General features: G+C 30.5%; 1 protein-coding gene and 1 long non-coding RNA gene across 2 annotated transcripts in view; both read left to right on the top strand.

The window, feature by feature from the left end:
• Positions 1–1,117: 1,117 nt before the first annotated feature.
• LOC134727033 (uncharacterized) lies at positions 1,118–4,371 on the top strand. Its single transcript, XR_010108704.1, has 3 exons — positions 1,118–1,167; positions 2,896–2,968; positions 4,272–4,371. It is a non-coding gene; the product is annotated as an uncharacterized LOC134727033 (long non-coding RNA).
• Positions 4,372–10,043: 5,672 nt separating this feature from the next.
• Positions 10,044–17,753, top strand: part of LOC134726400 (prion-like-(Q/N-rich) domain-bearing protein 25) — a 77,122-nt gene continuing 69,412 nt past the window's right edge. Inside the window, exons 1-4 of the mRNA XM_063590800.1 lie at positions 10,044–10,185; positions 10,647–10,769; positions 13,325–13,453; positions 13,873–13,995. Of these exons, the coding sequence (XP_063446870.1) occupies positions 10,044–10,185; positions 10,647–10,769; positions 13,325–13,453; positions 13,873–13,995 (517 nt within the window). The remainder of the gene's footprint in view (positions 10,186–10,646; positions 10,770–13,324; positions 13,454–13,872; positions 13,996–17,753) is intronic.

Here is a 17,753-nt window from a genome sequence, read left to right as displayed (position 1 = left end):
TTTTAACGTTAGAAACAGATAATGAGAAGTTTTGTTAACTTATCGCAACATAAAAGGACAGTATGTGAGACGAATAGTGTAAAACGTTTCATTACGGTTTAGAAAAAGACAGATTTTACACATTCATGTGTAGGAATGTTAAAATCTTTTATTCACATTATATTTTAGAAATCAAAGTTTGCCAATGGATCTGCATAGAATAACATAAAATAATTTAAAATGGGGATGGGATATAGTATTTTATCCTGATTCTGAGTTTTATATACAAGAAGTGGTACAGTCAAACAAACAGAAAAAAGAAAAATATTTTGAATTGTTCGTTAAAAACATTGTTGAACAAAAAATTGTGCTCTTCATCATATAAATAAAGACATAACATATAATTTTGCTTTCATTAACACAACCATCTGTCTCAAAAAATATGCATAATAGATAAGTACAGTCAAATGTTTAAAAGTATTATCGGTTTCAATATTGTTTGAATTTCAGGTTCAATTAAACATTTGCAGTCGTGCAATAACAGTAATATGACAGTTCTTTTCATAAATAAATTTTTCACCTCATCACGAGCCTCCGTAAATAGACTCCGATTTTAGCACAACAAAAATGACAGTCACTGTGATAAAAGGGTCATTTAGTTGAATATTCATTTGGAATCTTTTATTATGACGTGTGATTTTGACGACGATTTGGAGAGAAAAAAAACAACGTCAATTAGAAACCAGACGTCGATCTGAGTTTAGCATATGTAACCATTTTTAGTTGGTATTATTATGTTTGTTGTAGTGCATGGCTACTGTTATATGATATTCTAATCAAGTCATGCAAACAAATATTCTAAAGATGGTTTCGTTTCCAACATAATCATTTCAAGCTCCTGCAAAAACCTTGCATTTATTTAAAAGTTCTCGTCATCCTATGTTTAATAACTATACATGGATTATCTAATCGAGGACAGGAAGTTAAAATTGTGTCAAGATTAGTTAAAATAACCAAACCAATTGAACTTGATGACATAGCGTGTAGCTTTGTAAATAAATAGAATATTGCCTAGGAAACTATATCATCATTTTCTATTGATAAGGGTAAGGACCACGTTATCAAATAGATACTTAAATTTTGTTTGATTGTTACAAATATAAAATTTAACAGTCCAACTTAATTATGGTAAGAACAATATTTTGCAACAGTTATCTTTATCTTTAAAAAAATCTGAATATAGTAATAAGGTTTTCCTTTATTTGTTATAGAAAAATAGTAAAATAGATTAGTTCTATTTAGTCTATAATATGTTTAAAGGTTAAAACTACACACGAAAGCAAAGATGTTAAAACACTTCCACTTCTCTATTTTAAATGTGTTTGCCTCATTGTTTATGAAGCAACGGACATGTATGCAAAATCGAGTTTCATTCGTTTAAAAAAATATGACAATTGTATTTCCGACTTCTTAGCATTTATTCAACTAATTGTTGTAAAATATAGCGTAATATTTTGGTTTTATTTCAGGAATAAAAGTATTGTAGTTGATAAGTTGTCACCGTCAATTCACGATTTGATGGTGGCAAATACAGTTTACTGTTGACACGTAATTTAAGGGTGGCAATTCATTTACTACGTATACATTACAGTCCTTCCGATTCAAATGAATCACAAATAGCAAAATTACTTAACAGCCTGAAACAAATGTATAAATTTAAAAAAAAAAAAAAAATCCACGAAACTTTTGATTGGTTTTGCAAAAAGACGTCATAGCTTAACGTGACGTCAAACAAATGAAAACTTACAAACCGAAGGTTATCACTTTACTTTCACGATTCTAATTTGGTCAAAACAACATCAAATCGGTAATTTTTATATATGTGTTGTTTTACTGTCGATAATATTGTTGTAACCGATAGTCATTGATTTAAGCAATTCAAAATAGCAGTTTCATTCTTAGTTATGACATGTCAACCGTCATATATGATGGTTATATTTGGATTTGAGGGTAACTTTTCGCAAAAGATTTTTTTTTTTATAAACATTGCTTTATAATGTCTTATAGACGTATTTTAATTATCTGCAATTATTCATATATGGTCGTTGATTAAGATTGGATCACACCTAAATGCTCACATTGTGAAGGGTTTAATCTTTGAAAGTAAATGGTACGAAAAATTGTAATAATTTTACAATATTGAAAAGATATATTTAAAACTTGAGTTCGGCCAACTAGAATTAAGACAAGAACCTCACATGTCCATAAATAAGTAAATGCTGATGGATACGATTTTCTCTAGACACAAACAACGCATCCTTGAAATGTTCAAACATTTAAGGTAGTGTTTAACAACCCCTTTCTTAAAAACAAAAGCAAAAACTGAATATAAATAGATCATTTAATGGCAACGGTCTGAATCGGTAACGCAAAACAGGTCATTATAGGAAAGTCACTGTTACAAAAAAAACAACTTCAATTTACCAAACAAACAAACGACAAGATTGAGTGTTTTTTTTTAGAAATTTCAAATTAAAGATCATCACTTTAAATTTTCCTATTCTGATTTTTTGTATATGTTTTCGTGAATATTTTGTTACCTGACTGGTTAAGATACTGGTAGGGTAGGTTTTTAATCTATTTTATACCATGTCAACACACATCATTATCCTTGTCATGTCTAGATCTCAATTTATAAATGTCATAAGGTTTGTTAAAACATAATGTATTTTGTTTGTTGATACACCGATAGAGAAGATGATCGTGATGCGAAATCTAAGACTTGATTTTACCCATTTGTTGGCTAAAGGAGTATTAATTTAAAATGTTGCTTTTCTTTCTAGTGTATGGAAAAGTGAATCGTTGTACATTTTATTATTCATCAAATATAACATGCTTTAAAAAATATATTTTTAGGCCCATCTTTGCAATCTAGGACTACTTTTAATACCAGCGAGTATCCTATTCTTTCAATTTACAATTTGTACAGGTAAATATTTTTTATTAGTATTTAGATGATTTTTTTTTTATTAAAGACAACAAAGTGATTAAGCAAAATGTGTATCCATTGTCAAGTAAAGAAACGAAACTAAGTTAAAAAAAAGTCAACCGAAAATTGGGGAACTAAAAAGAAATACATAAAATCAAATTGTATTTAACAAGAAACAACAATTACAATATTATCAATTAAAAATATTAATAGTGTGTGGCATCCATCGTGACATTTATGTTTCATTTCTGGTTGGTGCACCACTGATTCCTGATACTCGAAGCAAAATACTGATATGATAATGATTATTTCTTATTAGTTCCCCCTTGTTGTAATCTCGTAAACTGATTTGTAAAGTATTAATAAAAAAAAACACTCAAGATTTAATCTATGTTCTCAAAAAGAAGCAAATCCTAGTGATACGACAGGGTAAACGTCGTCCAATATGCCCGAATCAATCGCATGATAATCATATTCAAGTCAAAATGTCACAATCAGGATTATGACTACAATGGTTATAATCACAGATCAACGAAGTAATTGCAATCTCAAGGTATAAAACCGCTGACTGATAAAAGACGGATGAACGAACGGAGAGAAGGTACAGTTACACGATTTCGCCTCGATGATAAAAACCATTTAAATCGGAAATGCTATTTTACACGATTGCAATGGGGCACGAAAAGTCGATTAAATAACATTAATGATAGCCTGTTCAACAGAAAATATCATTTGTATTTGTTCTAAGTTGTACTGATAGAACAATTTAGATGGGATGTTTTCTGGTATTTAATAGAAAACAACCCTCATTTCAACGGAGCACTATACAATCTTTTTTTTCCAATTACATTACTACATTTTGTTAAACCATCAATGATATAACTATATACCTATTTAGATTTAAAGAGAGGAAGGGAGCCAAATTGACAAAAAGAGGATGGAACTGAGCATTCGAAAAAAGAATATAGCTGCGATCATCTTAAACACAAAAAGATGCCTCATTATATATAATCATAAACATTATATTTGAGTAAATGTATGGATATAAAGTAACTTCAATACTTTTACTAAAGAAGTATGATTTTACAACTTTGAAAGCTTTGAAAATTACATTGTTATTGTCTGAGTAAATCATTTTTTTTTATTTGTATTGTTATAACTACATGTAGCTATATAGGATATTAATAATGTGATCATCAGTAAACGTACACAATATTCAGTATTGTAGTAAATTATTTTGAAACAATATCAAGTAATATATTGCAACACTTATATACTACATACATTCATTTTTTTTAAACAGGAGTTCTTTTAGAGGGAAACTGTACTGAGAACACCAACTGTACAACAAGTGATTCTAATTCAGAATGCATGAACAATACATGTCAGTGTTCTGCGTTATTCTACCAACACAATAGTACATGCCATGAAGGTGAGTATAAAACCTTTTTGATCAAGTTACATTGTAAATATAACAACACAAATAGTACATCGATACTCCACCTGAGTGATAGTTATCTCTATTAAGGCTCATATAAGACATTGGTTTCTTTCAACAACAACATCGAAAAGTTTGCACATTTACAAAATAATATTAGAACTTGAAAAAATATATTACAAACAGTTACTGCAAACTAGCACAATTGACACCTATTTATGTTCGTAAAAAGCGACAACTTCATGATACAATGTAAGCTATAGATATAAATATGTTTATTCTTAAAGAAAGGATGATGGATTTGTTGTTTGTTTGCTTAAATTACTAATGTATGAATTTCGGCTGAAAACCAAAGTAAACTTTATGCTAAGCGAAAACATTGGTATATACCAACACCGATACAAAAACGGTTAGTTTCCTTTTTCAATCGTTTTAACGACTGACCTTATTTTTTATTACGACTTAATATGTAACTTATAATAATGAATTAGCTAAACTCGTATAATTACTTAGCTACCTTGTTTAACAACTCGTTGAAACAACTAAGCTTACTACATGTAGTTTCAAGGAATTAGGTGTACCGATTGTTAAGTTGTATTTGCATCTTTTGGAAGTATTTCTTTAATTTCACAAGCAACCGAAAGATGACTTGATAACTTCGGGTCAAACTTATCAACGTCGGTTCAAACATTATGACGTCTCTGAAATGTCCGGGTCAAGTTATTAAGGTCGGGTCAACGTATTTGACGTCACAAATATGTGATATATAATTCTATTAAAAGTTGAGCAAAGGGATATAGATAGTGGGACAACCGATACATTGTAACACTCGTTATGACGATTATTCTTACTCATTTAAACAACTAAGATATCTCTTGAAAAGAACTAGCTAACTGATGTAAAAAAACGTATCTTACTAGTTTATACAGCTCAACTTTTTCCTTACAAAAGTTGTGAAACGAGTAAGTTAAGCTTTTGAAACGAGTTAGCTAGTGGTTAATATAACGATCGAGATATTGAAGTTCTTATAACGAATAAGATAGGCTAAGTATTTATAACAAGTAACCTAAGTTGTTGTATCGACTTACAAATAAAACTCCCTCCTGACACCTAACGACTTCAAAAGTAAAACTCAATAAAGACCGCAGTCACTAAAATTTGAAAATTTGAAAAATATAATACAATGATTGTTATCTCATTAGATGCCATTACAAAGATACAAACAAAGTCTGTCAACAACGTAAGTGTAAATTTGACTGCTGATCAAATTTCAATCAAAACGCTGCATTACCTGTAGAAACACACAAGACTGAACAATACCAAAGCTATACTCAAATATTCTCTAAAGAACCAACGACACAAAAAAGAAGACTATGAACACTTTTACGTTCAACATTTTTGTGCATTAAAACAGATGGAGATGTAAATAATTTTATATAAGGATGTTTTAGAGTAAAATATAGAACACTTTTTAGTCCCCAAAAAGATAGTAAGTGGGAAAAATAATATTTATGATGCCAACATTTTTTTGACTTTTATCAATGACTCAGAGGAAATGCTTTCGATAGTATTTGCTCGTTTTATCATGTTTAATATCATTTCATAAATTGCACATAAACAGTTAATTGTTGTCTAAAAATAACGATTTGAAACTTGCACAATATCTTTAGATTTATTAAAGTGTTAGAAACATATGAACATATTATTTAATGTCGGATCAACCCCCGTATTTTAGTGCCGATTCTTAATTTGTCTCATATTTATTACATTTGACGGTTTAGATAAAGATGGCAAATCCAAGATTGCGTTATACATTTATACTTTAAAATAATAAACTTCAATTTTATACAGCGTTTCGTATGACTTTTTTTATAGTACTAAATTGTTTTTCATTCCGTTCATTTGTTTCTGTAATGATTTTTATAATCATGATATTTCTGATCATTGGTAAAGTACAAACTAATCTATACTGAATTGTAAGGACTTTTTAAGGATACCAAGAACAATAATACAAGAATTGTTTACTTTATATATTTATGTGTGTAACAGGAGTTCCATTAGGAGGATCATGTACCATGAACACCAGCTGTATATCAAACGTTTCAAATTCAGAATGTAAGAACAAAACATGCCAGTGCGCACCGACATATTATCAAGAAAATAACACATGCCAATCTAGTGAGTATTCAAAACGTTTTGTTTAAGTTGATGAAAACAAAACAATGAGTCACTGGACACTACACGTCAGAGGTATCTCGATTTACAAAAAAGACTGTATGGGATAATTTAAAGATTACAATGTCGATGACATTACAAATGTGTGAATTAAAGTTGACAAACAAAGTGAAACGTGACAATGATGGACACTGGTTTTTACATACACAACTGTTGAAAACATTGCACAATTCATAGCGAAAGACAATATTGAGTTCAGGCTAACAGCATGAATACATATCATTCAATGTCAGCTATCACATTAAATTAAAACACTTACACATATATTTTTTAATTACAAGATATTACTATTTTAGTTACTCGAGATATTATTTATTGTTGTGTAGATGGTATTAACTCATGTCATATTTATTGTGCAGAAAAAGCATTGGAACGGCCATGTAAAGCAGACGTTGAGTGCAGTGATATGAACGCTGTATGTCACACAAATTGCACATGCAAATCTTCTTACTATAAAGACAACAACACAGTCTGTCAACAGCGTACGTGTGAAAGTAAAGTTTTTTGAAGTTCAATGAAAATGTTGCATAAGCTGGATATATACTAGTAATTTTGGGACCCTTTACTGCATGTTGTTCGGTGGGAGCCAAGGCTCCGTGTTGAAGGCCGTATATTTACCTATAATAGTTTACTTTTTTTTAGATTGTTACTTTGATAGAAAGTTGTCTCATTGGCACTCACACCACATCTTCCTATATCTATAAAACAAGACAAAACAAATACTATACACAAATGTTCATGATAACACGAGAGTTAAAAAAAATCAAAAACATAAAAAGGTTTACAGTCGTTAATTTAGTTAATTAAACAAAATGAGTTTTATCTTTTATAAACTACATGTATATCATTAATGTGTATTCTCGGCTAATTTGACGTCTGCCTCCACGTTGCATTGGTCGTATTGACTTTTGTTTTTTTTAAATACTCGTTTTCATGTACCATATGTTAGTGAAAACATATATTTTTTTTTATTACAAATACCTGTATGTTAAGGGGGAAATATTTTTATCGCTATTTTGTGCATTTTTCCTTTGATATTTTTTGTGATATTTTTTTTATCATTCTACTTGTTTGAGATTGGTAATTATCGCTTAGAAACTAAAGAGGCACGTGGCATTTCTAATGAAATTGACATGAAATTTACAATGTCGTCATAGGTAAATTAGCGACAAGCAGATTATCATTGGTCATTTCAACTCGATTGCTTTTCTTGCTTGAGTCGTATTGACTCAAGCGAGAAAATCAAATTCAATGACATGATCAACGATAATATAATGGGGTCATTTTTATCAGTTTCCTGTTTACAAAATATTGAATTTAAAAAAAAAAAGGATGTTCTTATCCGAGGCATAGATTACCTTAGCCGTATTTGGCATAACTTTTTGGAATTGTGGATCCTCAATGTCCCTCAACTTTGTAATTGTTTGGCTTTATAAATATTGTGATATGAGCGTCACTGATGAGTCTTATGTAGACGAAACGCGCGTCTTGCGTAGTAAACTATAATCCTGGTACCTTTAATAACATTAACTACTAATAGTGAAACTGAAGTTAATACAGACCTATATTCATCAATATGTATACATACTTTATCAGTTTCAATTTCACCTTTGGCTTTATAGATGTTTTAGACCATATGAGTATTTTAACTGAACGTGTACGGTCCGAACTGTAAATTAAATTATCTATATTGTAGCGACATTCAAAATATATGAAGTCTAATTATACAATAATTGGTTAATATATATATTCATTTGGCCATTTTAAACAGGAATTCCTTTAGGAGGACCATGTGCGATGAGCTCCAACTGTATAGCAAATGTTTCAAATTCAGAATGCAAGAACAAAACATGTCAGTGCGCCGAGACATTTTACCAGGAAAATAAAGGATGCCATGCTAGTAAGTATTGATTTCTATTTGCTATGTTCAAGTAAATAAAAATACCACAAGGAGTCACTCGACACTACACGTCATAAGTATCTCTATTAAAAGGAACAGCTCCATAGAATAGATGCTGACGGATCTGTGTTTTATTTTGATGGATTTCAAAATGTATAAGTTTCAGGTGATATACAGAATGAAATTGCATGCTCAGCGTGGATACTGATTTCCGCCAACACCGATACTGAAAAGGTTGCACAATTTAAAGCTATTAAGACCACTTTTAGGTGATCTATAACTTCTATGAAGCCAACATAATGATATGAAAACTGGACAAAAATATGAATATTTGAAGATATCAACATCTAATTTACTTGAGAGATTATTTATTGATGAGAAGATGGTTTAAAACTGATTGCAATATTTGTTTCAGAAAATGCATTGGAACATCCTTGTAAAGCAGATATTGAGTGCAGTGATGTTAAGGTTATATTCCGTACTAATTGTACATGCAAACCTTCACATGATATAGATAAAAACAAAGTCTGTCAACAGCGTAAATTTTATATTTACAACTACTTGAAGTTCATTCGAAATGCTAAATTAGCTGTATCTATCAGATGTCTGAGCAATTTTGGTACTTTTTTTACTACACAAAACAAATTGAAATAATACAACCTTTTAATTAACAAAGCAGTCTGTCAACAGCGTAAGTGTGAATTTTACTGCTGATCAAATTTCAATTAAACGCTGAATTGCCTGTATAAATATTGCCTGAATTACACACAAGACTGAACCATATACTCAAGTGTTCACTATAGAACCAACGACACAAAAAAAAAAGACCACAACCATAAACACTTTTACGTTCATCATTTTTGTTCATTAAAACAGATGGTGATGTAAATAATTTTATATAAGGATGTGTTTAGAGTAAAATATAAAACACTTTTTAGTACCTCTAAAAAGATAGTAAGTGGGAGTAAAAATTATATTTTTGACATGTTCTTGACTTCAAGTAAATTCATAAATGACTTTGAGGATATACATTCTATGATTCTTGCTCGTTAACATCATGCTGTGATATCATTCCATAAAGTGCACATTAAAACAGTTAATTTGTTGACTGAAAATAATGATTTAAAATTTGTATAATATCTTTAGATAAATGAATATGTTAGATACATATAAAACATATTATTTAATGTCCGATAAACCCCCGTATTGTATCGTAGATCCTTACTGTGTCTAATATTCATTACATTTGACGGTTAAGATAAAGATGGCAAACCCAAGATTGCGTTATACATTTATACTTAAAAAAAAAAAAAACTTCAATTTTATACAGCGTTTAGTATGACTTTTTTTTTTAGTACTAAATTGTTTTTCATTCGTTTCTGTAATGATGTTTATAATCATGACATTTCTGATCATCGGTAAAGTACAAAATAATTTATATTGTAAGGACTTTTTAAGGATACCAAGAACAATAATACAAGAATTGTTTACTTCATATATTTATGTTAGTAACAGGAGTTCCATTAGGAGGATCATGTACCATGAACACCAGCTGTATAGCAAACGTTTCAAATTCAGAATGTAGGAACAAAACATGCCAGTGCGCACGGACATATTATCAAGATAATAAAACATGCTATGCTAGTGAGTGTTCAAAATATTTTGTTCAAGTTGATAAAAATGGAACAATGAGTCACTCGACACTACACGTCAGAGGTATCTCCATTTACAAACAAGACTGTCTTGAATAATTTGAAGGTGACACTGTTGTGGAGTATTTGCTGATATTAAACATGTGTGATTTTAGATAACAAATAAATTTAAACGGCATGTTCAACATGAACACTGGTTTATACATAAACAACTGTTGAAAAAAATACACAATGTATAGCAAAAGTCAACATTGAGTTCAAGCTAACAGCATGAAAACATATCATTCAATGTCAGCTATCACATTAGTTTCAAAAACTTACAAATATTTTTTTAATTATAAAAGAGGGACGAAAGATACCTAAGGGACAGTCAAGATATCACTATTGTAGTTACTCGAAAAAATATTTATTATTGTGTAGATTGTATTGACTCATGTCAATTTTTTGGTTCAGAAAAGGCGTTGGAACGTGCTTGTAAAGCAGACGTTGAGTGCAGGGATATTAACGCTGTATGTCACGCAAATTGTACCTGCAAACCTTCCCATTACAAAGACATCAGAGCAGTCTGTCAACTGCGTAAGTGTGAAAGTAAAGTTTTTCAGGTTAAATCAAAATGTTGCATAAGCTGGATATATACATAAAACAAGACATATTTTTATGATAAAACGAGGGTTAAAAAAAGACCAAAAGCATAAAAATTTAACAGTCATCATTTTTGTCAATTAAGCAAGAAGTATACAAGTTGTATCTATTATAAAGTTTATTATTAATGTGTATTATCTGCTAATTATACGTTTGCATTGTCGTTTGTATAGACGTTTTGATTTTTTATATTTTAAATACTCATTGTCATGTAGCATATGTTTGTTAAAACATATATTTGTTTTTATTAAAGATGCCTGTATTTTAAGAGAAAAATATTTTTATCGCTAATTTGTGCAATTTCCTTTTATCTTTTTGTGACAATTTTTCTATCATGCTACTCGCTTGCGATGGTAAATAATCGCTTTGAAACTAAGGAGGCACGTGGCGTTGCTAATGAAATTGACATGAAATTGACAACGTCGTCAAAGGTAAAATAGCGACAAACAGATTATCATTGGTCATCTCAACTCGATTGCTTTTCTCGCTTTCGTCGTACTGGCTAAAGCGAGAAAATCAAATTCGTTGACATGATCAACGATAATCTATAAATACTAATAGTAAAACTAAAGTTAACACAGAACTATATTCATCAATATTAATACATACTATACCAGTTACCATTTCACCTTTGGCTTCATAGATGAGCTAGACCATATGTGTATTTTAACCGAAGGCGTACGGTCTGGACCGTTCGCGAATACTCGTACGGTCTGACCATACTCGTAAGGTCGGTCGATATTAATATACTCGTACGGTCAAGGACGAACTGACCCATATTCCAAGGACCATATGTTAATTTAAGACAAAGATTTATCAAAATCTTTACTGAATTTGCAAATTGATATTATTACAGTTAGATGAATAAACTGAAATATATCATCAACGCTACAGAATACTCGGTAAAGATCCTTCAATAACTGGTATAAGTAGAGTAACATACCTACTTCATTCATTTCTTGAATAAATTTTCGACACGTTTATAATATATTTTTTCATTGACTTTTCGATGGATTTGGTTATATATTTTTTGTCCAGTATCTTTGACGGTTTTTGTATTAAAGTTCCTAAATCTTCTAACATGTGAATCGTTTCTTCCAACATAACGTTTACTTCCGATAACTTCAAGGTCAGGGGAAGATAATTAAATCTCATGTATTTTCGACATGCCAAATACAAGAGCTTAATAGATTATAATAAAGTTGTTAAAAATCGTTAAAATCTACGGTTATATTTAATTCACAATGGAACTTTAAAATTAATTCGAATTTTCAGTTATCATGGTTATGTTGATCTTTAATATACATTTTTATGTAATAAACTTGACCAATATCTTAAAATTAGGCAGACCGTACGCGTATAGTCCGATCGTATATGTATTTTGTAAAGATACGCTTACGGTCTAAATACTTATATGGTCTGGAACAAAGACATATATTAATGAAACAAATGAATATAGGGAACCATCAACGGATATGAGAAATCGAAAGAAGAATATTGCACAGCAAAAACCCTATCCGTTAAACAAATCTTAAGCTATCGTTAAAATCATCCTTATAAACCGTTAAAAATGTTCTGGTATGTTCAGTAATTACTTCTCTACACACCTGGTAGTATATTGCATTTGAAGCCTGTTGAAAAATCTGAAATTTGCTATACTAATCGATGACAAAAGAATGAAAATGTGCATACAATATTCAAAAGTTGAATATAGTAGATGTCAACTACAACACGATTTGTGAAACCAGATATTATAAAATAAGTATTTTTTATATATATTTATATGATATTTTTAAACAGGCGTTCTTTTAAAGAGGACCATGTGCGATAAACTCAAGCTGTATGGCAAATGTTTCAAACTCAGAATGCAATAACAAAACGTGTCAGCGCACAGCGATATTTACAATGCAATAAATTCATGTATATTGCAAGTCAACCCCGTTTAAAAATCGAAAATTTAATATCTAAATCGAAAAAAATGGGACGGGAATGTGCATACGAATATACGCGGGTAAAATATAGCAGATTTCAACTAATACACAGATTGTTTAACCAGATCATGATCTTGACGGTTCAAAAAATATTCTTTCATTTCATCGTTTGCTGTAATATTTATAGTGTTTCAAATGTTTCCTTCAATCTTGTTTCTTTACTTATAACCATCATGATATATCTGATCATCGGTAATATGCATACAAACATACGAGGGTAAAATATAGCAGATTTCAACTATATCACCAATTGTTAAACCTGACCACGATCTTGATCGTCACGATTCAAAACATATTCTTTCACTGAAATCGTTTGCCATAATTTTTATAGTGTATCAATTGTTTTCTTCACTCCTGTTTCTTTACTTAATCATAATTATAATAATATATATCTGATCATCGGTAAACGTACAAAGTTATTTATATTGTAGGGACATTCAAAAGATATAAAGTCTAATTATACGATAATTGGTTACTATATATATTTATTTTAACCAGGAGTTCCTTTAGGAGGATCATGTTTAATGAACTTAAGCTGTAAAGCAAATGTTCCAAATTCAGAATGCAAGAACAAAACATGTCAGTGCGCAGCGACATTTTACCAGGAAAATAAAAGATGCCATGCTAGTAAGTATTGATTTCAATTTGCTATGTTCAAGTAAATAAGAATACCACAAGGAGTTACTCGACACTACACGTTAGAATTATCTCCATTAACAGACAAGGATGCATATAATAAAGGCTGAAGGGTTTGTGTTTTTACTGGCATTCAAAATGTGTGAGCTTCAGATGATAAAAAAAAATGAATGGCATGCTCAGTGTGAAAACTGGTTTCTACCAAAACCAATATTGAAAAGGTGGCACAATTTATAGCAATTAAGACCACATTAAGGTTATCAGAATGATATAAAAACTAGCTATAGTTGGATGCAAACATTAAACATTCACTTATAAATTGCTTATTATAAGATATCAACATATTAATTACTTGAGAGAATATTTATTGATGAGAAGATGGTATTAACTGATTGCATTATTTGTTTCAGAAAAAGCGTTGAAACATCCCTGTAAAGCAGATATTGAGTGCAGTGATATTAACGCTATATGCCGTACTAATTGTACATGCAAACCTTCACACTACAAGGACAACAACACAGTCTGTCGACAGCGTAAGTATGATATTTACATCTTGTTGAAGTTCAACCGAAATGCTGAACTATCTATATATATCAGATGTCTAAGAAATTTTGGCAATTTTTTTACTACACAAAACAAGTAAAACAAAATTCCTCTTAACGATAACACATATAATAAAAGGTCGACAAAAAGTAAGTTGTACTGTCATCATTCTTGAAACTTATATGAACCAAATGTAGAGCGCGATCTGCTTATCTTTCCGGAGAACCGGGCTTCTCTCCCGTTTTTTTTACTGTTGTCTTGCATGCTTTCTCATTATAAATTTGTTGACCTAATTTCTTTATCTTATTTCCTATATTAAACATTAACAGATCTAATATAGACAGATTAATAAAAATAATCTTTTGGAATTTCTACAACCTCTTGTGATTTAAGGTACATAATGTTATATATTTGAATTGATATGAACCCTCACATCGTTTTTTAGATTCGTATTTTATATAAATTTAACATAAAGGATAAATACATATCCTTGACAAAGCAGTATATAGTACAAATATACACTATGAACCGTGTTCAAAATACAAACTGTAAAAGTGGGAAAACATATTCATTGGATACTTCAGGAAAATGGAGAAATTTGATCTTAAACTTAAGCTTTACAGTAAGTAAGTAAGTAAACTTTTTATTATAGTGACATATGTTTTTCACAAAATATTATAAAATAAATAAATTTGGTGTTTTACTGTCTTCTGATTGGTTAAGATTATTAGTTTTATTTTCAATATTTTCAATTTTGACGGCGACACGCCCACTCTGACGTTGTGTATTCATACGCCAACATGTGTGTACGTTGTTATTGTTAATATAGATAATATAAAAAGTTGTTTGAGCCTTATTTTTGATAGAAATTTATTTATAGTGAATGGCAATAATTTATTCTGACTTTATTGAATCATAAAACTATTTATTGACTCTTCGCATTTTACATTATCCGCTTCGCGGATTATTCAATGTAAAGAGTCAAAAATTAGTTTTATGGTTCAATAAATTCAAAAAAGATAATAGCCATTCATTAAATGTAGCGCGATATAAAAACAAAAATTAGAACACCCGACACTTTGGGTATGGCATGGTATTGGTTGCAAAAATTCGACATTTTTCATTTAAATGCAATATTTTATATTTAACTGGTATATTTATTTATTTAAATGCAATATTTTTTTCATTTGAATGGTATATTTTTTCATTTAAATGCAATATGTTTAAATCAAATGATATAATTTTTCATTTAAATGGTATATGTTTTCATTTAAATGCAATATGTATTATTCAAATGGTATGATTTTTTATTCAAATGGTATAATTTTTCCATTCACATGGTATAATTCTCAATCAAATGCAATATTTTTTTATTTAATTGGTACAAAAATAATTCGCATGCAATATTTTTTTATTCAATTGGTATAATAGTTTTTTTATTTGTATGCAATAATTGCATTATGGGAAATCCATTGACGTTTTAAGGTCAAATTTCCAACAACGTTTGTGATTGGTCGATAATTGTTTGGATTTCTCCCCTTTCTTTCCAAACATTGGTGACCAATAATTAAAAAAAAAGCTTCAGAATATCGCCCCTCTAACTAAATCTGGCGTTCGTGCGAGTCCTCTGTATTGGCTGTTTTATTAAAATATTGTGGTCCTAACTTGTATTTCTATGCAAAATTTCGATGGTCACAACGTTAGGGCCACTTTTCAAAAACTTCCATTGTATATGTTTATGTATATGCAAGTATACCTTTTTTTTTTTTTTTAAATATATTAGACTTAAAATGGTTTAACACTAGTAATTTTTTGGGGGCCCTTTATAGCTTTCTGTTCGGTTTGAGCCAAGGCTCCGTGTTGAAGACCGTACTTTGACCTACATGTATAATGGTTTACATTTACAAATTATGACTTGGATGATAAGTTGTCTCACCGGCACTCATACCACATCTTTGTATATCTATATACAACATAAACTAGACGTTTCTTAGACTGTTTTCTTTTTTTTTTTTTTTAATCCTTTGTCGCGCGTTGTGTACTGTTTGATAACTCAATCTGGAAGAACAAGATTTATTTCAGTTCTAGTTGTTATTATCTTTGAAGTTTCAGCCAGTAATTGCAAATACTCTTTTGTGGGTGCTTTGTGTCTATTGTCTTAAAATATTTTTTTTCTGTGTGTCTAGTTCTGATCTTTTGAGGTAAACTTATTGCAACTGATTGTACAGGTTGTTATTTTACTGTACTGTTACACCACTCTCGACTCTCAGATTAGAGATGGATTGAGTGTTCACAAACATGTTGTTGTACTGTTACACCGCTGTCCCAGATTAGGGGTAGGATTTTGGGATCCCTCTCACATGTGTAACACCGCCACATTCTGTATGTATGTACTTGTCCCAAGTCAGGAGCCTGTAATTCAGTGGTTGTCGTTTGTTACTTTGTTATACATATTTGTGTTCGTTAACATTTGTACATTAATTCGGTCGTTAGTTTTTTCGATTCAATTGTTTTACATTTGTGATTTCGGGGCCTTTTAAAAAGCTGACAATGCGAAGTAGGCTTAGCTTATAGTCGAAGGCCGTACGGTGACTTATAACTGTTGATTTCTGTATTATTTTGTCTCTTGTGGAGAGTTGTCTCATTGCAATCATACATCATCTTCGTTTCTATATCAACCCTGCCATATTCTTTATTTACCTGTCCCAGGTCATGGGCCTGTAGTTTAGTGGTTGTCGTTGGTTCATGTCTCGACTCATATTTGATAGTTTGTAAATTGTTTTGTTATGTATAATTAGGTTGTTAGCTTATGTTTGAATTATTTACATTTTCATGTCACGCCTATTATAGACGACTGTACAATATCAGGCTTTTGTCATTGTTGAATACCGTTCGATTGTCTATAATTGCTTACATCCTCTTCATTTTTGAACTCCGGTGGACAGATACCTTATTTGCAATCACATTCCATCTCTTCGTTTTTATATTATATACTTGATTTATAAACTTGTCTGTTTGATGAACACGCATGAAGTATTTGTCAGTGGTTGTTAAAATTAGCAACATACAATCAATCAATTTAAACTTGTGTTAAATAAGAGCGATTGTATATTTATTTATTTGTTCGGGTGGGGACAGAAGAACTTCATATATGAATACGGTTGCCTGGTAAGAGCTGAAAAATAGGCATGATAAGCGACAGATTGAAATGAATACTAATGCCCTTCCTTCCCTTCCCCATCCTTCATTTATAAATTTAAACTCACCACTACGGAATAGCCCAATATTGTTTAAAGTAGCGTTAAACACTAATCAATCAAAATCCCTTCCCTAGAATATCAAATAGCTGCCTCTTTACAGTTATTGTCCGTGTAGTTTTAAAATTTATCCAGCTTATCGTCCTACTGTCATACCATGACAAATTTAATAAAACAGCTCACATTCTAATATATCTGCATTCATAGATTTATTAATTTCAATGATACTAAACGACGCCATGTTTGTAATGTACCTCTGCCGCCTTAATAACCTATGAAAAAGAAGAGATGAAAGAGAGCCAGAAGATCTTCCAAATGCAAAAAAACAGAAATAGACTTCTTCCAGCTGACTTCCGAAGACCCCCCTAAAAAAAAACAAAACAAACGCAAACCATTAATATGTTGTTTTTTTTAAACTAAAAGATATAGAATTGATCTTAAACCCTCTCCTCACACACACACACCTTAACCATTACTGCCAATACTCGCAT

This window comes from Mytilus trossulus, chromosome 7, assembly GCF_036588685.1.
Source record: "Mytilus trossulus isolate FHL-02 chromosome 7, PNRI_Mtr1.1.1.hap1, whole genome shotgun sequence".
NCBI lineage: Eukaryota > Metazoa > Mollusca > Bivalvia > Mytilida > Mytilidae > Mytilus > Mytilus trossulus.
The sequence above is the reverse complement of the archived record's forward strand: the minus strand, read 5'-3'. Positions and strand labels throughout refer to the sequence as shown.